Below are 24,402 nucleotides of genomic sequence, written 5' to 3'. Positions count from 1 at the left end.
TGTTAATGCTAAATTGTAATTATTTCGTCACTATGGCCTATTTACTGCCTTACTTCCCTAATCTTACTACATTTGCACACACTGTATATAGATTGTTCTATTGTGTTATTGACCGTATGTTTGTTTATTCCATGTGTAACTCTGCGTTGTTGTTTTTGTCGCACTGCTTTGCTTTATCTTGGCCAGGTCGCAGTTGTAAATGAGAACTTGTTCTCAACTGGCCTACCTGGTTAAATAAAGGTGAAAAAAAGAGGTGGATTGGCCTCTCTGGTCCGGTTCTAAAAATAGATATCACATGTGGTGTTTTGGGTCCGGTACTGTTCAGTTTATATGAGTTACCCCTTGTCAGCGTTATCAGAAAGCACAGCATTGGTTTTCACTGCTATGCAGACGATACACAACTTTACATTTCTGTGTCACCAGAGGATTTTAGCTCCACAGATAAATTATTAGACCGTATTAGTGATTTAAATACTTGGATGGCTCACAACTTCCTCCAGCTAAATCAAGACAAGACTGAGGTACTCATTGTTGGAGCCAAAGCACAGAGAAAGAAACTGGCCGCACATTTTAATAAAGATAAAACACCAGGTAAAAATCCTAGGTGTCATTTTAGATTCTGAACTCAATTTCGAACGACACTTTAGGAATGGGACCAAAATAGCTTTTTACCACCTGAGGAACATTGCCAAGTTGCAGCCGTTTCTATCTTAGGCTGGTACAGAGACACTCATCCATGCTTATATTACAAGCAGGCTTGACCACTGTAATGCTCTCATGTCTGGTCTACCCAAGGAAGCCATTGGTCAACTGCAAAACATACAGAATGCTGCAGCACGGGTACTGACCAAGACCAGACGGGGAGCACACATTACACCGATTTTCAAGTCTGCACTTGCTGCCTGTGAGGTTTAAAATCAATTTTAAGATGATTGATTTAAATCAATATATGATTGTGCACCCCAATGCATGTCAGACATGCTTTTGAGTTATGTACCCAGTAGGTCCCTCAGGTCCTCTGGCACTGGCCTTTTAGTCATTTTTAAGTCTAGGACCAAGAGGCATGGATAGGCAGCCTTTAGTTATTATGCCCCCAGCCTTTGGAATAGCCTGCCAGAGAACCTGAGGGGTTTCGAAACTATGGACATATTTAAAAGAGATCTTAAAGCACACCTTCGCTTTTCCTTACAGTGCTTTTTTTAGACTTTCAGTTTTTATTGTTATTCTTTTCTTTTTAATCCTCTTATGTTTGTTGTGTAGTAAATATTTCATTGTTTTTAAATTCTTTTTTTCCTGTGAAGCATATTGCGTTGCATTCATGTCTAAAATGTGCTGTATAAATAAAGCCTGATCCCAGATCTGTATGTATTGTCTTGCCACGTCACGTCAAATGTCATGTCAAACAATGACCATAGGGGTTGGCAAGACAGCACAAACAGATCTGGGAACAGTCTGGTTTTTACCCTCCTCAGAGGGCATTGTGCAGGCTGGGACAGAGGGCATATCCACAGCTGGTACTGAGCTACTGGGACCAAGGAGACTAAGGGAAAAAAGACTCCACAGGGAGTCAGTGTGTCAAAGAGCCCAATTATTTCCAAACAGAAAATGAATAAAATAACGGTTCCATACGACTGCTCTATAGTATATTAATATAGAGTGAAAATTTAGTCTGGTAGACTGGAAAATGGTGCAATCAATCTCAGGGGTGTGAATGGAGTAGGTATAGTAGCTACATTTCTGTTGTCAAGTGGTTGTTGTCAATTTTCCTATAAAAAATACGTCTATATTGATTACTGCTTTACAAGAAAAAAGTATGTGGACACCTGCTCGTCGAACATATCATTCCAAAATCATGGACATGAATATGGAGTTGGTCCCCCCTTTGCTGCTATAACAGTCTCCACTCTTCTGGGAAGGCTTTCCACTAGATGTTGGAACATTGGTGAGGGGACTTGCATCCATTCAGCCAAGAGCATTAGTGAGGTTGGGCACTGATGTTGGGTGATTAGGCCTGGCTTGCAGTCGGCGTTCCAATTCATCCCAAAGGTGTTTGATTTGGTTGAAGGGCCTAGCCCTAACCATGAAAAACAGCCCCAGACCATTATTCCTCTTCCACCAAACTTTACAGTGAATTGAGGCAGGTAGCGTTCTCCTGGCATCCGCCAAACCCAGATTCGTCCGTCGGACTGCCAGATGGTGAAGAGTGATTCATCATTCCAGGGAACGCGTTTCCACTGCTCCAGAGTCCAATGGCAGCGAGCTTTACACCACTCCAGCAGACGCTTGGCATTGCACATGGTGATCTTAGGCTTGTGTGCGGCTGCTCGGCCATTGAAACCTATTTCATGAAGCTCCTGCCGAACAGTTCTTGTGCTGACGTTGCTTCCAGAGGCAGTTTGAAACTCGGTAGTGAGTGTTGCAACCAAGGAAAGATGATTTTTATGCGCTACGTGCTTTAGAACTCGGCAGTCCCCTTCTGTGAGCTTGTGTGGACTACCACTTCGCGGCTGAGCCGTTGTTGCTCCTAGACGTTTCCCCTTCACAATAACAGCACTTACAGTTGACCGGGGCAGCTCTAGCAGGGCAGAAATTTGACCAACTGACTTGTTGAAAAGGCGGCATCCTATGACTGTGCCACGTTGAACGTCACTGAGCTCTTCAGTCAGGCCATTGTCGTGCCAATGTTTGTCTATGGAGACTGCATAGCTATGTGCTCAATTTTATACACCTGTCAGCAACGGGTGTGGCTGAAATAGCCAAATCCACTCACTTGACGGGGTGTCCACATACTTTTGTATATATAGTGTAGCTTGACAACCAAATCGACTGAATAGTGTTTCTCTTCAATATTTTAGCTTGACAACTAAATCAATACTGTAGCTAAGTATGGACAGTTGGGATCCATCATGTATACATATGGGCTTATGTATGCACTTATGCACTATTTAACTGGGTCTATATACTGCCGAAGGCAGTAAGAGTAAGAGAACTGTGAACATGAATGACAGTGAACAATCTGCCCCTTAGACACTGTTTCTTCATGCTCACCCGATGGCTGTATAGGAGGGGAAAGACAAATAGCAAATCATTCGGGTTGCATTTCATAAAAATGTATCAAGTGCTCAGTAATGCCAAAGGCATTTTGAGCTATGCATTTATTTATTAGTTAAGGCGTCTGAGAGAGATATCGCCGAAGTCTCAATAACAATAATAGGAAAGCCGAGCAGAGAAAAAAACAAGTCAATAACTTTACCCTCTAAAATGTGACTGTAAATACAATAAGACCTTTTATAGGGAATATACTACAACAGAAACCTTGCCATGTGAATTTGTTCCGTCTCTTTAACTGTGTTTTCTCACAGAACTTATTCTCAATGCTTAACGGAGTGTGTCACTATTTCAGACTCGGCCCATTGCGTCTCATCACACATCGTATGAGGACAGTTGTCCAGGGAAGGAACGTAGCTGCTGCTCTGCATTGCCAGGATAAACAGCTGTCACGTATCAGCCCTGCCGCAGAATCTGAAAGGGAAATTAGCTAACACAACATGTCCTGCCGTTACCTCTGTCCTTAGCCCCGGCTCACTATCTCAGGAGTAACACTATTAGCTACACAGTACTCTTTGGATGACCGTGACCCTAAATTTGAATGTTTGAATATTCTAGTAATGTAGTTTCCCCTCATTGCCAATCAAGCAGGGATGTCAGTGAAGATGTCCTCCAAAAGTAAGAAGGAGAGAGACTCTAGTCTGCCATAGTGGGATATTTAGTAGGTTACAATGGAGGCTTTGTGTTGAAAGGTCCTTCAGCCATGATATACTGCCTGGAGAGGATATACTGCCTGGAGAGGATATACTGCCTGGAGAGGATATACTGCCTGGAGAGGATATACTGCCTGGAAGCAGATATACTGCCTGGAGAGGATATACTGCCTGGAGAGGATATACTGCCTGGAGAGGATATACTGCCTGGAAGCAGATATACTGTAAACAATTTATCAAGGAGCTCTGAACACTCATGCTCATATCTCAGAGTACATTTTTAAAATCACCCTTTCTTTCACTCCCACATTAACAGGGAGTAGCTATCACGCTATCACTTAACGTGATGTTACTTTAGGTCATACAGAGTCAACCTATATTATGTGAGAATGTTAAAGTGTGTGTGTGTATGCTTGTCTATGTGTGTTACCTTTAGCAGGATTCACGTATATTCCTGACTTGTAGAGCATCTCCTCGTTCTGCCAGTCCTGGTTCCTCAGCACCGTTTTAACCCCAAACAGCAGTACCATGGCGGCGCTACAGTACACCAAAACAGTCCTGGAGGACCTCCGCCTCAGCCGCACGTACAGGGACCTCAGCCCCACCGCCAGCAGCAGACAGAAGCCCATACTGGGGATGTACAGTACTCTCTCTGCTATCACAAAGCCCACATAGAAGAACAGGTTGGTGGCAGGGAGGAAAGGGATGGCCAGTAGGCCCAAGGAGAACACCACTACATTCTCAGTGGTGGGCAGTCGAGTCCTCGTGACGTAATGCTTTTTGGTACCGTTTTGTGCACTGGCAGGGTGAGGCTCTGTTTCAGAGTTTGTGTGGTCGGGGACGTCAGGGTGGTGATAGCTGTGTCCATTGGTGTTGGACCTCCCGTTGCCGTTGGTTACATGATGGGCTTTTCCGTTGGTCTCCTTGCCCTTGACCCGGCGGGTGCAAAGCCCAAACCAAGTCAGGAGGAGCAGTCCCACATAGAAGGCCACGGTATGAAGGTTCCTCCATTCGACAATGCCTCTGATTAGAGGCAAGGCGTCCATGGACCAATCGAAGCTCAGTGTGTCCGGGCAGAGGAGGAGCCACATGTTGACAGCGGGCAGGTAGAGGAAGGTGAGTGCTCGGGTGAGAAGGGACGGGGAGTCCCCCGCTGGGTTGTCTGAGTTGGAGAAGTTGGGTGGTTTGTTACCCATCCAGTAAAGGCGGCAGACCAGCAGAACAGCACCCCAGGCAGCCAACAGCAACACACTCAACAGCAGGTGGACGTTCCTCCTCTGGAAGAGAGAGAAAACAACAACAGAGCTGAAACTAGGAGGACGGCAATCGACTGGAAAGCAAGCAGCAACAGCAAGAAAACATCATGAGAAGCTAGAGCCAAAGTCGTTTTTCTGGTTGATTGGTGATTTTTCTAACTCTTGGAGTCTTTGCATTTGATTTTGATCCAGGCCATGTCGGTAAATTGAGCATAAGATTGAATGTAATAACTGGAAAAACAACACAAGAAAGTATAACGGTTCGTAAATGGAAAAGGAAAAACACAAGAGTGTTTTATGTAACGTTATCTGAAACAAAAGCTGTGTTCATGCACAATTTTCTCAGCCAAGTGTTAGACTGCATCTTTAGAATGTGTTGCAAAAAAAGTAAACTACAATGGATTTTATTGTTATGTTTTGGCTGTGATGTTGGTTTTTAAACACCCATGAACAGGAAGATATCAGTTAACAGTTGCTTGGGATTATAAACCAACAGAAAAAAAGAAAGGGAAAAACTGCCCTGTGACTTTATCTTTGACTCAAGCCAAAATAATCACGGCTACGCTGGATTCATTGACTGTTGCTGAGCAAATGTGGTCTTACATCATAGCATTCACTTATTCCGTGTTGTCTTTCTCTTCACAGACCTGGCCTTTGTGGACATGTCAAAATAAACGGCAGAATACGGGCCCATAGACGGTCTTAACCGTCATATTGCAGGCTTGATATGAAATACTTTGTCAAACTCCTACACGGAAATGATTGTGAAGTATTTATAAAGCGTTTGAATCTTTTACACTTTGGTGGGAGCGCAGATAAAAAAAGCTGGCCTATATTGATCCCAATAGAACAGTTCCTGCAGTAGGATCAACTGGCCATTCCTACTGTGTTTATTTTGGAAAGAACACTCCCGCTTTAAAAAATCTTTATGGCTTCCCTTTCACAATAACGCCAACTAATATATGCAGGGAAACATTAATTTGTGCCCTGCAACAGTGCTCTGTGGTCATGAGAGGTTGATCTCATACTGGCACAGCACCTAATCATGAGGCTATAATACATAACATATAATATCTTACCAATTTAGATGTATTGTAAATGACTAATTTCCCCATAGAGATTGAATATAAAGGATCAGATCAGACTGCCTATCACAAAGTGACATTACAAAGACAAAGCCCTGGAGCTATGCGATGGACTTTAATTTGTATCATTCCTTAGAGATCTCAAGATAATAGACATCCCTCACAGACATACACGCAATAGAGTATTGGCTTTTATTCCCCATGTGCTGTACAGTATTCTTTTGGTACGTACACCCCTCTTTACCATTTAAATAGAAAGCCATGGCTGGTGTACAGCTGAAATCCCTTTACGTCCATTTGATGTGCCCTCTTCCATCTCAGTATGCCAAATGGATTACATGTAGCATCTACTGTATGATCAAATACTGGGTCGTTCCATGAAATGAGTGCCTTTTGCATCCCTTCGATATTCCATATAGAAATGTTGCACCAATATTGCATTTTATTAATTTCATTAATTGACTTGCCCTTTAATATACACCACATGGAGAATTCCACAAATCTCCATTTTTTTATGTGAATAAAAACCTTTCCATTTTCCTTCTAGGAAGATTTTAACCCATTTAAATCCCCCAAAATGTTACCATCATTGTAAATCTCTACATATTTTGTTGCTTTGACAAAGTAATATCTGAAGATTATTATTTATGTAATTTGATTATTTATTTCATGTATGTATGTCCCTCATTTTAAGGTCAACCCTGTTACGTGAAATGAACTTTCATTTTCATGAGGTGAAACAGTACCTTTTTAAATATTTTTTTCTAAAGAAGCATTGAACATCTAATAGTCAACCCATAGTGTAAAAGCAGGTGAGCAGGTTTTACTCTTTTTGGGAATTTCCAGGTGTTTTGTGCTGGAAAAGTGGGCGAGTCGAACATCCTGTTTAGGATGTTTAGGATGCTCTGGATCATCGTGTACAACAGCGTGTTCCAGTTCCCGCCAATGTCCAGCAACTTCACACAGCCATTGAAGAGCAGTGGGACAATATTCTACAGGCCATAGTCAACTCTATGTGAAAGAGATGTGTCACACGGCATGAGGCAAATGGTGGTCACACCAGATATTGACTGGTTTTCACACCAGATATTGACTGGTTTTCACACCAGATATTGACTGGTTTTCACACCAGATATTGACTGTTTTTTAAGGTATCTGCGACCAACAGTTGCATATCTGTATTCCCAGTCATGTGAAATCCCTCGGTTTCAATTGACTGATTTACTTATATGAACCCTAACTCAGTAAAAATCTTTGTTGCTTTTATATTCTTGTTCCGTGTCATAGTCATTTTTTGATGTAACCTCTTGAGATGGGAAAATGTGTTTTTTATTGAAAATGAACATGTGCTCTTTATTACAGAATGTTAAAATGAGGTGTTTTTTTGAATGACCAAGTTAAACTACTCAAAAGTCACCCAATTGGTGGAATGACCCTACTGCATATCGCACCTGTGACAGTGGCTGTGACAGTGGCTGTGGCTGTGTTATTGATTTTCCCTCTGTCTTTTGTCATTGCAGATTGATTCAGTGAGGAGATGTGTGTATCCTCAGGGGAAATGGGATTAAAGGGGCATACTCTCCTCTCATCTGCCGCTGATGACTAGCAGTGATGTACAGTACAGAGTCATTCTCCCCACAGATAGTGACAGTGGTGAACACAGACAGGCCTTCAGCTAGGCTACTATCACAGTACAATAGAGAGACTTGTACTGTTAATGAATTGTTCACACAAACCCACACATCATGCTACTCACTGAAAGCGATATAAAGAGAGTGATTCAGTCATTCCATATTAAAAAACATAGGGATGCTATTTAAAGAAACCATAACCTGATTGGTTCATGGATGGGGTATAGCTTAATACAATAATAGTATAGCCACTTGATTTAATTACTCTATCTAGTAATTTACAGACATAACATTGGCAATGGAACATCCAGTCTGTTAATCAGTTAAATATGTAAAATAAATATGTTGTAAACCTACATGTTGAAGACATCAAAATTCGTCATTACTGTTCATTCATTTGACATCTGTTTTAGTTCATTGATCAAAGTTTTGCTTCGAACAAACATTGAAATTCAAGATTCTGCTATGCTGTACAATCCATCACAATTGCTACTTACAAACTATGAACTGGTGTGTTGTCAGAGTAACTACGGAATTATCATCAGATCATTAGATGCAGGACTAATTGACAGAGATCAAATCTGAATTGATTCCAGCATTGAGTCTCTTCCGTTTACCCCTGGTATGGTTTTGTGGGCCGTCTAGGCCCCCATGAAGTAGGCCTCATGTCAAAATGGCCCGGTCGTATAACTGTGTACCCATCCAGTTTAATCTTTAAGCGGCAGGCTACAGAGGCGGAGAGGAACAGCATGACTGAAGAGAAAGACAGAGGCAGCCGGAGACTCAATCTTCCTATCTCCGGCTATTGAGATTAAATAAAACATTTATTAAATATGTATCCAGCCATGCTGTACTAATTTGTAAGTGAGCCTGTTGGTGTATGCTATGTTACCATACAGCTCCAGAGCAAGATTCCTTAACATTACCAAGCTAGCACAATTGGAGGTTGTGGGAACTTATGTTTTTAGTTTCACATTGGTTGTGGGAACTAAGCCATACGTTCCCTGACCGGTAAAACTGAAAGTTTTAGATTTTAACTTCTGAGAACAGAAGTGGACATTTCTCCTGCTCTGGGAGGAGCTCTTCCTAGGTTTTGACTCCTTGCTGTCCCCAGTCCGCCTGGCCTTGCTGCTATTCCAGTTTCAACTGTTCTGCCTGCGGTTACGGAACCCCTACCTGTCCCAGACCTGCTGTTTTCAACTCTTAATGATCGGCTATGAAAAGCCAACTGACATTTATTCCTGATTATTATTTGACCATGCTTGTCATTTATGAACATTTTGAAAATCTTGGCTCTCTCTAATTCTCTCCTTCTCTCTTTCTTTCTCTCTCTCGGAGGACCTGAGCCCTAGGACCATACGTCAGGACTACCGGGCATGATGACCCCTTGCTGTCCCCAGTCCACCTGGCCTTGCTGCTATTCCAGTTTCAACTGTTCTGCCTGCGGTTATGGAACCGCCACCTGTCCCAGACCTGCTGTTTTCAACTCTTAATGATCGGCTATGAAAAGCCAACTGAAAATTATTCATGATTATTATTTGACCATGCTTGTCACTTATGAACATTTTGAACATCTTGGCATAGTTCTGTTATAATCTCCACCCGGCACAGCCAGAAGAGGACTGGCCACCCCTCATAGCCTGGTTCCTCTCTAGGTTTCTTCCTAGGTTTTGGCCTTTCTAGGGAGTTTTTCCTAGCCACCGTGCTTCTACACCTGCATTGCTTGCTGTTTGGGGTTTTAGGCTGGGTTTCTGTACAGCACTTTGAGATATTAGCTGATGTACGAAGGGCTATATAAAATAAACTTGATTTGATTTGATTTTGATTTGGGAACTTAAGGTTCCTTAAGTTTACCTGGGAGGTTTTATTAATGGAAATTATAGGTTATTTTGAGGTTTTTTAATATATTCTTGAAAACTTTCACTGAATGTTTCAATAAGACTTTTAATAACACTGTTAGCTTATTTTGAATACACTTTTTTGAACTCCAAGAACAGATAGGACACATGGAAATTAATTTCCTTAGCCATTAACCAGGCAAAAATATTTCTGTACTGAAATTCCCACAGAAGAATGTTGTTTCTATTTGAGAACATTACCAATGTCAAACCAGTTGGAGAATGTTCCTAGAACATTACCAAAATTGAAATTAAATATAACTGTGTTTGAACTTTTAGTAAACGCTCTGTTAAAGTAACAAAACACCAAGAAAATAAATGTTTTTTGTCAAGTTCCTTAAATGTGCTGAGAATGTTACAAAGCCAAGAAACTACCGTGCACCATTCCCAGAAAGATGTGGGATGCTTGTATGCAAAATAACCATAGGACAACCACACTCTCACTAAGCTCTAAGAAACATATGGTTCTCACAGCGTTATGTGCTAGTTGAGTAGACTCTCGTTGGATACCATCCCAATTAAAAAACAATGTGTAAGGGCAACACTGTCAAAATGTATGACAAATCAGTACATTATTTTCAAAGGATGAGGATCTGCCACTGTTCAAATCAAATCTAATTGTATTGGTCACATACACATATTTAGCAGATGTTATTGCGGGTGTAGCGAAAGGCTTGCGCTCCTAGCTCCAACAGTGCAGTAATATATAACAATTCACAACAATACACACAAATCTAAAAGTAAAGTAATGGAATTAAGAAATACATAAATATTAGGACGAGCAATGTCGGAGTGGCATTGACTAAAATACAGTAGAATAGAATACAGTATATACGTACATATGAAATGAGTAAAGCAGTATGCAAACATTAAAGTGACTAGTGATCCATTATTAAAGTGACCAGTGATCCCATGTCTCTGTACATAGGGAAACAGCCTCTAAGGTGCAGGGTTGAGTAACCAGATGGTAGCCGGCTAGTGATGGCTATTTAACAGTCTGATGGCCTTGAGATAGAAGCTGTTTTTCAGTCTCTCGGTCCCAGCTTTGATGCACTTGTACTGACCTCGCCTTCTGGATGGTAGCGGGGTGAACAGGCAGTGGCTCCGGTGGTTGATGTCCTTGATGATCTTTTTGGCCTCCCTGTGACATCGGTGCTGTAGGTGTCCTGGAGGGCAGGCAGTGTACCCTCGGTGATGCGTTGGGCCGACCGCACCACCCTCTGGAGAGCCATGCGGTTGCGGGTGGTGCAGTTGCCGTACCAGGCAGTGATACAGTCCGTTCCAGAGGTTAATATGTTGCTTGGCAACAGAAAGGTCACCAGTTCAAATCCCATGTTTCTTCATATCCCATGTTTCTTGCTAATTCAAGAATGACTATCAAAAGTCTTAGGTCAGGTCCCAATGGAAGATGAAGAGGAGGGAAAGTTTCACCTACTCAGCATTACTTCAGGTAAACAGCATACAATGGCTATGCTTCCCGAAATAAAGCATTACAGCTGTAACTTTTTGGGTGACCTGACCAAATTCACATATAAATGTGTGTTATAGATCTGCCATCTTATTGAAAGCAAGTCAAAGAAGCAGTAGATCTGTTCCATGTGCGCTATTTCTATGCTTCCAGTTCTTAAGTTTTGTTTTTGCGTCTTTTACGCTTTTTTTTTTACACCAGCTTCAAACAACTGAAAATATAATATTGTTGGTTATGGAAAATATATTTCACAGCGGTTTAGATGGTACACTGATTCTCTACAATATACTTGCTTGTTTTGTAACATAAACTGAAATTCGGCTAAATATTTGAATTTTAGAAACCATTCTGCATAGCGCATCTTTTAAGAAATCATTGGCTTTCATGTTATAAAATTCCTCTTTAATCTTATAGGCACACATAATGAACAAGCTCTACGGATGTTTAAACCTATTACAACCACAGGACCATGACTTATCTTTTAGAAAGTTAGCCTGACTCACCATGAACTTAGTGGTTCTGCTCAAGGGAAGCGAACCGACGACTACAGCACGGCTGACTACAGTATTACACATCTTGATGAACACCACACCAATATCACAATGTTGTTTGCTGTGGTGTGTGGTATCTGTTGGTGTGTGGTATCTGTGTCAGGAGTATGTGAAAGGACAAGCTGTGGGACAGGGGAGCTGATGTGTAAGTAGGGTCATAGAGACACAGGGAAAGTAGGTTAGTAGCCCTATAGGGCAGGAAGACATACGGGCTCACTTCCCCTGGACCAGAGGTTAATATCATATCTATGTATCATAGGACTCCACTAGGAGGAGTGATTGACACAGACGAATGTGGCATTTAAAGCTGACCGCAGTAGGATTAGCCATTGTGTCAGTTCAAAGGGACATGTCATGGTTATTACTAAAATAAACAGATGAACAAAGGGGATTATGGTCAATGTCATCACCCCTTCACCTCGGGCTTGTCCTCCGCAAATAATAGATCTTACTGTACATATTTTAGTTGAAAGAGGATCTGACCCTGGGATAGCCTTGTCCCAGATCTGTTTGTGCTGACTTGCCAACTGACCATATGAGTTGGCAAAAAAGCACAAACGGATCTGGGACCAGGTACACTTTGGGACGCTCTTATGACAGCATTAATCTGTGTGAGGAGCTGAAATTAGGCAATGGATAGAACATGTAGGGATATTGTGACCATTCCACGTCACATCTGATGATGACAGAGCCGTACCCCATTTCAATTCCTAATTCTTAATCTTTCAAAAAAAAAGAAAGATATGAGACGTCAACAGCTGTATGAGTCGCTGCTATGTTCGAGTGACGTTAAAAGCAGAGCCAAAAATATGTTCATGTGGTTTAGTTTGGGAATTAAGTAACAGAGAGGAAGCACAGCTTGGGTTGAAATATATGACATACATAAAAAAAGGATAGCGGCAACGGGACATGTCATGCTTTTCAACAGATATAAATCAGCATTGTTCTTGGTGGCCGTGAAATCCACCCTACATCCCAGATCCCCCTGCCATTATGTCCCACAGTTCTGTCCTCTGAACTTCACGTGAACCTGTCGGTTGTCCACTTAAAAAACTCCACAAATAACACCACTGGCTTTACACACACTAAATCCAACTCAAAAAAAAGATTATAGTGCAAAGTAGCTCCGCCACTTCTCAATCTAAACAAGCGGGAGAAACTGTAAATAAGAAGATGTGGATTTGGAAGGGGACCAGGATCTGCAGCTGTTGTAAGATGCTGCCAGGGAGGTCAGAGTGCTGTGGTGTTAATAACACCTGCTGCTGGGGATCTGGACAGGATTTACTGAGCGCCGCGTCACAGTGCTTTCAAACCATCCCCCGGGCCTGGGCAGGGGCTTGAAACACCACCTCTGTGTTTAGCCAAGGCGCACCAGGGGGGAGCGATTTGAAGAGGGGCTCCGCGAGTGGGCTGGGAGCCAGAGGCAGCTCACGGAGTGCCACGTAACAAATGTGACACCACCACCCCACTCTGCAGGGCTGAGCTCGCTGCGCATGGCTGCCTCTGACTCTGGCTTGGGCTCTGCCAGGCAGATTTATCCCTGTTGTGATGGGACCACTTTCCAGCAGGGCAGAAGGGCATTTGAGTCTCCTGATGACTGTGTGCTGCTGATGGCTCTCTGGCCCAGGGCGTACGCATACCCAGTACCTGGCTCTGGGACAAACAAGTATGTCATGGTAACTCTCTAACTCACTTCCCAGCCTCGTTGCACAGTCAAACACCACCATGCTAACAACATAGTAGCCATGCTACTTTCTGTGTCTCTGTTAGGTACAGGCTAATACCTTAGGCATAATGGCAAACATGAAAAGAGCCTTTAATGACATTTCAACACACACCATTTGTGAATTCTACACTTTCATATATGGACTCACTTTACTGCCTGGTTTAGACTAGCTGGGGAACATTGACTGCAAAACAAAACAGGATATCAGTTGAACAAACTGGAAATGCAATGGGTCTGCTAAAGAAAACCTTTTGAGGGTTCACTGGCCGGTGTTGGATAACTTGATGCGCATCACTATTATCTCATAATTAAACAAACATGTGCCTCTCCCTAATATGCCTCCAGTTAAAATGTCCTCCTTTCAAAAGCACAAGTTCAATTACGGGCCCAGCAAGGGGTCCCCGAGTGCCACAAATCCATTATGCTGTGAGCCAAGGAATTCCAGCTTTGTCTATTTTGTCTATAATCCCGTTTAGCTTGAAATAAGTGGTTTAGCACTTCCCGGTAGGAGGCATAAGGGATTTTTCTCCCCCTTTTTTATTTTTGTATTTCAACTTTATGAGGAAGGCATGTGAAGAAAATATCCTTGGAGATGAAGTGCAAAACTGAACATTTACAGAAAGTATTTTCTGGTGCTTTGAATGCCTTTTTTCTCAACACTTGGGGTGGAAATGAGCGGAAAGAAAATTTGATCCAAAAATGGTTATTGAGAGCTGCCACTGAATTGTAGGAGAGGTGCTCTGCCATTGATTAGGCTTGAGAACTGGAATTGGCAGCGTTCCAAAAAAAGTACATGTTTGTGGCAATCCGGTTTTCAATACCAAAGCCTATACGTTCACTTGCTTAGACCTTCCTGTTCACTTTGCGCTCGTTTCCTGAAAACTGATATATTCACACCCTCCACTGGCTAACATGATAACCAGCTTCATGCTGGCCTGTCTTGTACCATAGCATACTCTGTGTTCTCTCTCCTTATCTGCAGAGTTTGTTCAGTAAGTAAGCAGTGAATCCTGGTGAGTAAAACACGCTGATTGTTTGCAGGAATGACAAGATAAGAGTCTCTGTGTATTACTTCCCAAAAATGTGTGATGGATAACTAACGGCTGGCCAAGGTTCCCTAGATGGTTTAGAAAACTCCTCTCTCTGGGAAACCAAATAGTGCCTTAGATAAGCTTCTCTGGTTAGTGGGGAAATTGGGAAGGAGCATGAGGCTGTACAATGTACAATGGACATTTTCCATTTTATGATCTTGTCCTCAATATTTGTCAAATAAACACGTTGATCCGTTTGTCAGAAGAGCGACCGAGTAAAAACACACATTATATTCAACTGAACCGTTCACCAGTTAAACAAACATCCAAACATCATCCCGTCACGCACACACTATAACACGTTGTTAAAATAAGGCATAGGTGGTGCTATAACCTTGACAGTGTTCACCTCTAACGACCACAGAGCCTGACCAGGACTCATGTGACCCCTGTGGCCCACATGGTTCGAGGGGTCACGGGGTCAAACCTTCAGTGAGTCAGCCACAGCAGTGGCCTGTATCAAAGCATTTAACCTGGGTAAACCTCCTCACAGCCCGGACACAACCCACAGAGTCAGCTGGTCCTGGTATGGAAGTTATGGAACCCCCTCAGTCAAGAGACAGTCATGGAGAAACCCACAGGAGACTTTGGGAACAGGCCAGAGATGAGGCAGGAATCTGGTTGAGATAAAAACGGACATTAATTGACTGTGAGAAATATAAGATAAGGGAAATAAAAACATGGGGGCTTCCAGCAGAGTGGCAAAGACCAAGAAGAGGGGAAGATGAGAGAGGATGGCACACCATCACTTCGCATGAGAGGAAATTACTTTCAAAGAGCATAGCTCATGGGACTGACAACATTAATCCACAATGGCTATCTGGGTGCTCACTGCTGTACTTTCAAAGCACTTTCTTTCCTTTCCAAACTGATATGGACTAGATTTTCAATGACAGCCTATATACAAAACCCAGGCGGAATATAGCCTTGAAACTGTTGAAACTTAAATGCCTTGAGTTACGCCAGCTCATGTTCTGTTGGTCAGCCTTTATTAACCATAATCATAATCAGCAGATGACCCCTTTCAGAATGCACATTCAACACCTCTCTCTCTCTCTCTCTCTCTCTCTCAAACCATTTAGCACACTCATATTGATGTTCCAATCACCCCCTCTGCTCAATCCGAGGAAAGCACAATCATACACACCTGTTGAAATGGTTCCTTTCTCACCAAAGACGGGTGACCCTGGTTTGAGGGTCAGAGAGGTTCCCCTTCCCCCTGTGTCTTAATCAGAGCCCATTAATGTCCCTCATAAGTAGCAATCAGTCATGGCAACCTGAAGAGCCTCATTCCAAGTGTAAAAAGGACACGTTTCCCTCTCCTCAACCTGAGGGAGCCTCCTAACTGGAGGAAATATAAAAAAGAGCGCCCCTTGGTAGGGAATGTGCTGCGTTAGCAGGAACGCTACAGTCTCTCCCTGAAGTATGATTGGGGTGGTCTAACACCAACCTAAAGCCTTAGGAAACATAAACAGTCAATCAATGTGAGATCCTACCATTGTTAAGTTTGAGTCAATATCGTAACTTGAGTTGATAGGGTGTCTGAAATGCAAACCAAACTTCACAACATTTTCCAAAGTCCTGCTTGGCTGTGTGATAACTACATGACAATTTGGCTGAGACAAGATGCTGATTCAAGTTTGCTTGCAGGAGGGACGGAGGAAAGACGGAGGAAAGAGGTCCTGGAGTTTGATGTTAATTCAGCACGATCCATGAAAACTGCATGGATTTGGGATTTCTAAAGAGCTTCATGATGTACGTTCCCAGTCGCCTGTTGGTTGGCAACGCTGTTTTAAAATGTAAAGAGCTCTGCTCTCTGCCTTGGATTCCCACTCATTACCACGCCATTTGGCAGATCAGACCTCCTGCATGCAGGCTTTAGACTGGGTTTAGAGGCAATGTAAGCCTCTTCACAGTACATGCATGGAGGAGGCAGACAGGAGATCCAAGCCAAGAAGATCTGCTGTCAGAGCGCTGTCAGAAGCCAATCACTTTCACTTCTCTCAGAGAGGGGCCATTTCCCAGAGTGCTTTTCTCTGGATGTTGTCGTGATGTTTTGTCTTGATAAGGTCCACTGCATTTCTGTGACAAGGTAACATTAGCGCTGTTTGTATTGGCCACACTTGACAGGAGAACACTTCAATAAAGACAAAGTGAGGACTTGCGGTTTGACAATGAATTGCTGACGCAGGTTTATAGGGAGCATTTAGAGAGTAATATTGTTTTTAAGGTCAAATACCACCCGATAATAAGCTATTTGACATTCACCCCAGATCTATTCATAATGGCTATTTCGATCATAAATTATAGTGTCTACAAAAAAGTCAAATATTACATTTAGTGTGTGCTTGTGTGTGTGTCGTGAGGAGAGGAGAGAGGAGGGGCAAAGCGAACGCCTCTTTTACGCAAACAGAATAATCAAATCTCATCACCCCCCCTCCTAACCTCCCGTCCCCAACCCACCCCAGCCCTGTCTCTCCTCCCAACCACACTCAACTCTCCTTCCCTTCCACCCAACTCTCCACACGCCCACCTTACATAACGTTATCAATGTTGGATGGAAATATAACATGAGGATAGCACGAGAGCCTTCAAAGAAATGTAACTTTTTCCTTCTTCCCTCTCTTCGTCAGCATATGATGCACATGTAGTTGACACCAGGCCCTCGCCTCTGGAGTCTGATTTTAAAAGCCAGACGGGGAGAGGATGGGGTGAGCTGACGGTGTGTGTGTGTGTGTGTGTGTCTGTGTGGTGGAATATCGGAGCCATCCTCTCCATTGAGTACAAAATGAGTACTGTCAACTCCTACACTTTAATTACAGAGCCCTCAGTTGAAATCCTGAAAATAATATCATATCCTACGCTAGAGTGCCATAAGGTCGCGCTAAAGATATTGACTAAAAACAGATTTAAAAAATATTATACTGGTGACGATTACTAATCAATCACAATATTTTACTCACATTTTCTGACACTTAATCTGAAAATTTCCAGGAGACATTTAGAACTTTTTTTTTTTTTTTACAGCTATCTAAAAAGCATTGAACAAAAAGAATTTGCTGAATACAAAATGTTCATTGTCGTGGACTAGTGTCTGCGCTGCAGAAGTATTGAGTCACCGTCCTAGCCTACATGATATGGCACACAGTATATATTAATGGAAAGGATGGTGACACTGAAGGACACAAGGAGACAAAGATGTTTTAAGATGTTTTATGCCCTTGGATGATGAAGCGAGAAACAAATCAGGCGAGAGAGAAAAAAACTTCTGCTAGAAGTGTGGGAATATTCTAGGAGGCATGACTGACTCCTTCCTTTTGGTCTCCCGACCTTCCCTTGTCACTCCCTGTAGCCTTGGATTCCAACCAGAGCATGATAGCTCAATTCTGGCTCCACACAGCAGCATTTTGAGGGGGAGAGAGGAGACATTCCCAGCTGTGTTAGCACAGGAGGTTGGCACCTTAGGAGGTTGGTTCCCGTTTTGTTCTTCTGTCATATTATGGCATCACAGTTTCAGTGTTTGGGAAACAGTGTTTTGATGCACTGGAGTTGGTGATTAATCTGGGAAAGAGTAGTTTATCTGCAATATTCTTATATAATATATTATTTATTGTGAATGGTGAATCTCAATGGTGATTGCTTGGGTTAGAACATACAAAGGATGACTCACTTGCTCTATGCAAATAATTTTCTGTGGAGTAAAATGTCAAATAAATCTGCAAATATGAAACATCAGCCCACAATTCATTATATGGTTGTCATCGACTTCCGATCTGGGTTTTGTTGATTCCTTTGTGGTGTGTAAACATCTTGTTGCATACAAAACAAACCTTTGATCACTCAGAACGAGAGGGAATTTCATCAAAGTGGGTCTTAACTCTGCTCAAGTGGCATTGTTATGAGAATGATTTTCCACAATTTGTATTCATGTTTACAGGCAGATTGTCCATTGTGGCTTCGCTACGCCGCTGTGATAATCGTTCCAGTGTGTCACAATGGAGAAATTCTAATTTAGTCTGAGCCAAGACGGTTAATCACAAATTACAAACTGAATGTTTCAGGATAAGAACTCTGTGGCTCAGCAATAAAACTAGAGCTGTGGGGAAAATACTGCTGTGGAACATCATTCAATCACTCATGTCTGCACAAGCTAATTCAGCAAAATACATGTGTCTAATCACAAGGACCTGGTTTGGAGTAAGATAAATTACCTAAGAGCTAATTCACTGGTCATAATAATTGTTCTTACAGTGCATTCGGAAAGAATTCACACCCTTTGACTTTTTCCACATTTTGTTATGTTACAGCCTTACTCTGAAATTGAGTGATTTTTTCCACATCAATTTCCACATAATACCACATAATGACAAAGCAAAAACTGGTTTTTAGAAATGTTTGCAAATGTATTAGAAATAAAAAACAGAAACATGAGATTTACATAAGTATTCAGACAGTTTACTCAGTATTTTTTTGAAATACCTTTGTCAGCTATTACAGCCTCGAGTCTTCTTGGGTATGACGCTACAAGCTTGGCACACCTGTATTTGGGGAGTTTCTACAATTGTTCTCTGTAGATCCTCTCAAGCTCTGTAAAATTGGACAGGGAGCGTTGCTGCAAAGCTATTTTCAGGTCCTTCAGTGGCTGGACCACTCAAGGACAATCTGAGACTTGACCCGAAGACACTCCTGCGTTGTCTTGGCTGTGTGCTTAGGGTTGTTATCCTGTTTGTAAGGTGAACCTTCGCCCCAGTCTGAGGTCCTGAGTGCTCTGGAGCAGGTTTTCATCAAAAATCTCTCTGTACTTTGCTACATTCATCTTTCCCTTGATTCTGACCAGTCTCCCAGTCCCTGCCAGTGAAAATATCCCCACAGCATGATGCCGCCGCTGAAAACATCCCTGCAGCATGATGCTGCCACCACCATGCTTCACCTTAGGGATGGTGCCAGGTTTTCTCCAGACGTGACGCTTGGCATTCAGGCCAAAGAGTTCAATCTTAGTTTCATCAGAACAGAGATTCTGGTTTCTCATGGTCTGAGAGTCTTTAGGTGCCTTTTGGCAAACTCCAAGTGGGCTTTCATGTGCCTTTTACTGAGGAGTGGCTTCCGTCTGGCCATTCTAACATAAGGGCCTTCTTGTTGGAGTGCTGCAGAGATGGTTGTCCTTCTGGAAGGTTCTCCCATCTCCACAGAAGAACTCTGGAGCTCTGTCAGAGTGACCATCAGGTTCTTGGTCACCTCCCTGACAAAGGCCCTTCTCCCCCAATTGCTCAGTTTGGCTAGGCAGCCAGCTCTAGGAAGAGTCTTGGTGGTTCCAAACTTCTTCCACTTAAGAATGATGGAGGCCATTGTGTTCCTGGGGACTTTCAATGCTGCAGACATTTTATTTGTTTAATGTTGCAGACATCTGTGCCTCGACACAATCCTGTCTAAGAGCTCTACGTACATTTCCTTCGGCCTCATGGCTTGGTTTTTTCTTTGACATGCACTTCCGACTGTGGGACCTTATATAGACAGGTGTGTGCCTTTCCAAATCATATCCAATCATTTTAATTTACCACAGGTGGACTCCAATCAAGTTGTAGAAACATCTCAAGGATGATCAATGGAAACAGAACGCACCTGAGCTCAATTTCGAGTCTCATATCAAAGGGTCTGAATAGTTATGTAAATAAGGTATTTAAGTTTTTTAATATGTAAATGTGGATACATTTCAGCATACCTGTTTCCGCTTTGTCATTATGGGGTATTGTGTGTAGATTCATGAGGGGAAATAATAATGTAATCCATTCTAGAATAAGGCTGTAACGTAACAAAATGTGGAAAAGGTCAAGGGGTCTGAATACTTCCGAATGCACTGTATATGGTCACTGTGATTTGTTGTCACTGTAACTAACTGTGACTGTTATGAAATGGTATGTATGACCGTGAGCAAGAGCAGTGTGACAATGACAGATGGGAATTGCCTGAGACAGGGTCTAGGACAGGGCTGGAACCAGAGGTTCGGGACTCTGAGGCCTCCGTGAGGCCTTCAAGGCATGCACCTACCTGGTTGGCGACTAAATTGTTGCATTGTTGTCCTTTTTTTTAACTCGCTATAACATTCATATCAAAAACAATCTACTATACGGGTATTTAATATACTGTAAGAGCGAGAGGAATTTAGTGGTTGATGCAATGCAGAATTTTAAAGGTCAGTGGAGGACCTGGATGTCCTGCATGAAATCAACAGAGAGAGAGGTTATGTGAACATTCCAGTGCATCTGCAACTCTGCATGTCCTAAAATAGACCACCCGCTTTCTGGTTCACTGAGAACAACAAGACATCTAAGCAAGGGATGTCAGATGGAACATTGCCCTTTGAGAATGTTTCGTCCAGAGCCTGCCTCTTTCTCTTTCTCTCCATCCTTCTCTCTACAGTATGTATTTATTTTTGTCCCTCTCTCTATCTCTCTCTACCTCTCTCTCTCTCTCTACCTCGCTCTTCCTCTCTCTACCTCACACCCCTCTCTCTCTACCATTTCCACCCTCCATCCTATCTCCTTCCTCCCTCTCTTCTCTTTTCTTTCCCTCCTTCTCTCCTTCCTTCTCATCTCCAGAAGCTTCGGCAGCAGGGTGATGTGGGTGGATAGTGGTCTACTGGCTTTGACTGCTGCGCTCAGAGAGGGATCACAGCCCAGACACATAACCATAGCAGACAGCTAGCCAATCACTTCAGGTAAAAATGGGACCACTGCTCTGCTTTGGGTGAGCTCAGTATAGATTCTATAGATGTTTTAGGACAACATACTGGAGAGCTGTCAAAAATACACCTTCCTATTTGCTGTGCCTTTCTTGGGTTCAGAAAAACAAGCAGTAGACCTATATTAGAGTATAGTACTGACCACTCCATAATACAAAATGTAGTGAAGGGATTTAAAAGTAAAACATTTGATTGAAGAGGATAACAGGAGGACCATCCAGGTCCTCCTCTTCCCCCAAGACAGTCGTGAAGAGGGCACGACAACACCTTTTCCCCCTCAGGAGACTGAAAAGATTGTCAGAGGAAAGCCCATAAAATTGTCAGAGACTCCAGTCACCCAAGTCATAGACTGTCTTCTCTGCTACCGCATGGCAAGCGGTACCGGAGCGTCAAGTCTAGGACCAAAAGGCTCCTTAACAGCTTCTACCCCCAAGCCATAAAACTGCTGAACAATTAATCAAATGGCCATCGGACTATTACATTGACCCCCCCCCCCCCCCCCCCCCCTCCCTCCATTTGTTTTGTACAATGCTGCTACTCGCTGTTTACCATCTATGCATTGTCACTTCACCCCTACCTACATGTACAAGTTACCTTTAACCTGTACCTCCGCACACTGACCCTGTATATAGCCTCGTTATTGTGTTACTTATTATAATTTTTTTATTTCATTTTTTACTGTTGTTTATTTGGTAAATATTTTCTTTACTCTTCTTGAACTGCACTGTTGGTTAAGGGCTTGTAAGTAAGCTTTTCACGGTAAGGTCTACCCTTGTTGTATTCGGCGCACGTGACAAATAAATTCTGATTTGATGTGATTTGAGATAACACATTGTGGTTAATAATGCAGTATTCTCTGGCTGCATTGGGAACATCACCGTGACTACAGTGCCATCCTCATTTATACTCCAAAATGAGCTGGTTGATGACTTCACATGTTTCTTTATTGTCTCTTCACTAGAAACATATGAATTGCTTTGAGTTCCAAAAGAGTGGTTTGCGACAGCGCAATCACAGTTAGATTAATATCAATTAACCTGAGGGTGTTAGCAAAGCATACAAATCATGTTATTCATCAGCAGTCATAACAAACCACTGAGTGTTCTCATAAAATACTCATTAAAATGGGGAACAGGAGTAAAAACAATATATACATTCATTGTTCTGAATCTCTGGTGCATGGAACTAATCTCACTGAAAATCTGAATTCCAAGACACTGCACAGACGAAGGCATGAGCTCCATATTTTTTCGACTACTGTAATTGTGACCAGGGTTATTTCCAGCCTAGCGTATAAATCAAACATGCTCAGTGAAAGCCTTAAAGATCATGAAACAGACAGCCTCAACAACCACAGAATCTATATTGAACCTAAAGCATGACAGTTCCCTGGATCGGCTGTGTACGACGCTTCCCACTCTTTCTGTAGTGTGCAGCTCTGGGGGAAAGCGAACAGAGAATCAATGGAAGAAGTTTGGAATAGAAGATGGTGCCGACAGACATGGCAGCTCTGCTTCTAGCTCCTAAGCAACTTTTCAGTATATTTTTTTTATTGTGTGTTATTTCTTACATTATCAGGCAAAAACTTTTGGGGTATTATTACATACAGCCGGAAATAACTTTTGGATATGAGAGTGGCAGTAAATCACCAGCATTATTTACATTTTACATTTACATTTAAGTCATTTAGCAGACGCTCTTATCCAGAGCGACTTACAAATTGGAAAGTTCATACATATTCATCCTGGTCCCCCCGTGGGAACTGAACCCACAACCCTGGCGTTGCAAGCGCCATGCTCTACCAACTGAGCCACACGGGACCACGTGTGGGGACCATTATGACCAGAAATACGACTTTCCCGAATTGGATCCTTTGTTTGTACCCCCCAATGCAATTGAACATATCCCAGAGGCTGCTCCAAGACCCCGCCGGCGGATAAGAGGTATTCAGAGTGGACATCTAGTTCGACTCAGGTGGCGTGCACACAATTTACCGCTTCCTAATATATTACTCGCTAATGTTCAGTCCCTTGACAAAAAAAGTAGAAAAGTAGACGAGCTCGGGGCGAGGATCTCCTTCCAGAGAGACATCAGGAACTGTAAAATATTCTGTTTCACGGAATCATGGCTCTCTCTGGATATCTTCTCTAGGATAGGGGGCAGCATTTTCACTTTCGGATAAATAGCGTGCCCAATTTCAACTTCCTTCTACTCATCCCCAGAATATAAGATATGCATATTATTAGTAGATTTGGATAGAAAACACTCTGAAGTTTCTAGAACTGTTTGAATCATGTCTGTAAGTATAACAGAACTTATGTAGCAGGCAAAACCCTGAGGACAAACCATTCAGAATTTTCTTTCTTTTTATGTCACTGTCTGTTCAATGAGCTTTCATTGGGAAGCCAGATTTCTAATCACCCTGTTCTCAGTTCCTACTGCTTCCACTGGATGTCACCAGTCTTAGGAAATAGGTTGAGGTTATTAATTTGTGCAATGAAGAAGAAGGCCATCAGGAAGCAGTGTAACGTCATGTGTACTGTTTGAGAGTTGCGCAAGACTAAAAAAAGTAGCGTTAGTTTGTTGCTCTCCTGTATTGAAAACAGATAGACCCGTCTTCAATTTGATCGATTATTAACGTTTACAAATACCTTAAGTTGTATTACAAAAGTAGTTTGAAATGTTTTGGCAAAGTTTAGAGGTAATTTTTTAGATATTTTGTAGTGACGTTGTTCAAAAATTGAGCTGTTTTTTTCTGGATCAAACGCTCCAAATAAATAAACAATTTGGACATATATGGACGGCATTAATCGAACAAAAGGACCATTTGTGATGTTTATGGGACATATTGGAGTGCCAACAAAAGAATCTCGTCAAAGGTAATGCATGTTTTATATTTTATATCTGCGTTTTGAGTAGCGCCGGCAGGGTTGAAAAATGCTACTCTCTCTTTGTTGACATTGTGCTATCATCAGATAATAGCATCTTATGCTTTCGCAGAAAAGCCTTTTTGAAATCTGACATGTTGGCTGGATTCACAACAAGTGTAGCTTTAATTTGGTATCTTACACGTGTGATTTAATGAAAGTTTGATTTTATATAATTTTTTTGAATTTGGCGCTCTACATTTTCCCTGGCTATTGGCCATATCCCAGAGAGGTTAAACGTTCCCTGTCCATACAGCCAGCTGGGTTCT

At 42.4% G+C, this 24,402-nt stretch overlaps 1 protein-coding gene across 1 annotated transcript in view; it reads right to left on the bottom strand.

The window, feature by feature from the left end:
• tmtc2b (transmembrane O-mannosyltransferase targeting cadherins 2b) overlaps nucleotides 1-24,402 on the bottom strand; it is a 176,895-nt gene that overhangs the window by 51,739 nt on the left and 100,754 nt on the right. Inside the window, exon 3 of the mRNA XM_039000635.1 lies at nucleotides 4,192-5,038. Coding sequence (XP_038856563.1) covers nucleotides 4,192-5,038 — 847 coding nt within the window. The remainder of the gene's footprint in view (nucleotides 1-4,191; nucleotides 5,039-24,402) is intronic.

This window comes from Salvelinus namaycush, chromosome 9 (assembly GCF_016432855.1).
Source record: "Salvelinus namaycush isolate Seneca chromosome 9, SaNama_1.0, whole genome shotgun sequence".
Classification (NCBI taxonomy): domain Eukaryota; kingdom Metazoa; phylum Chordata; class Actinopteri; order Salmoniformes; family Salmonidae; genus Salvelinus; species Salvelinus namaycush.
This window is presented reverse-complemented; position numbering and strand designations above follow the sequence as displayed.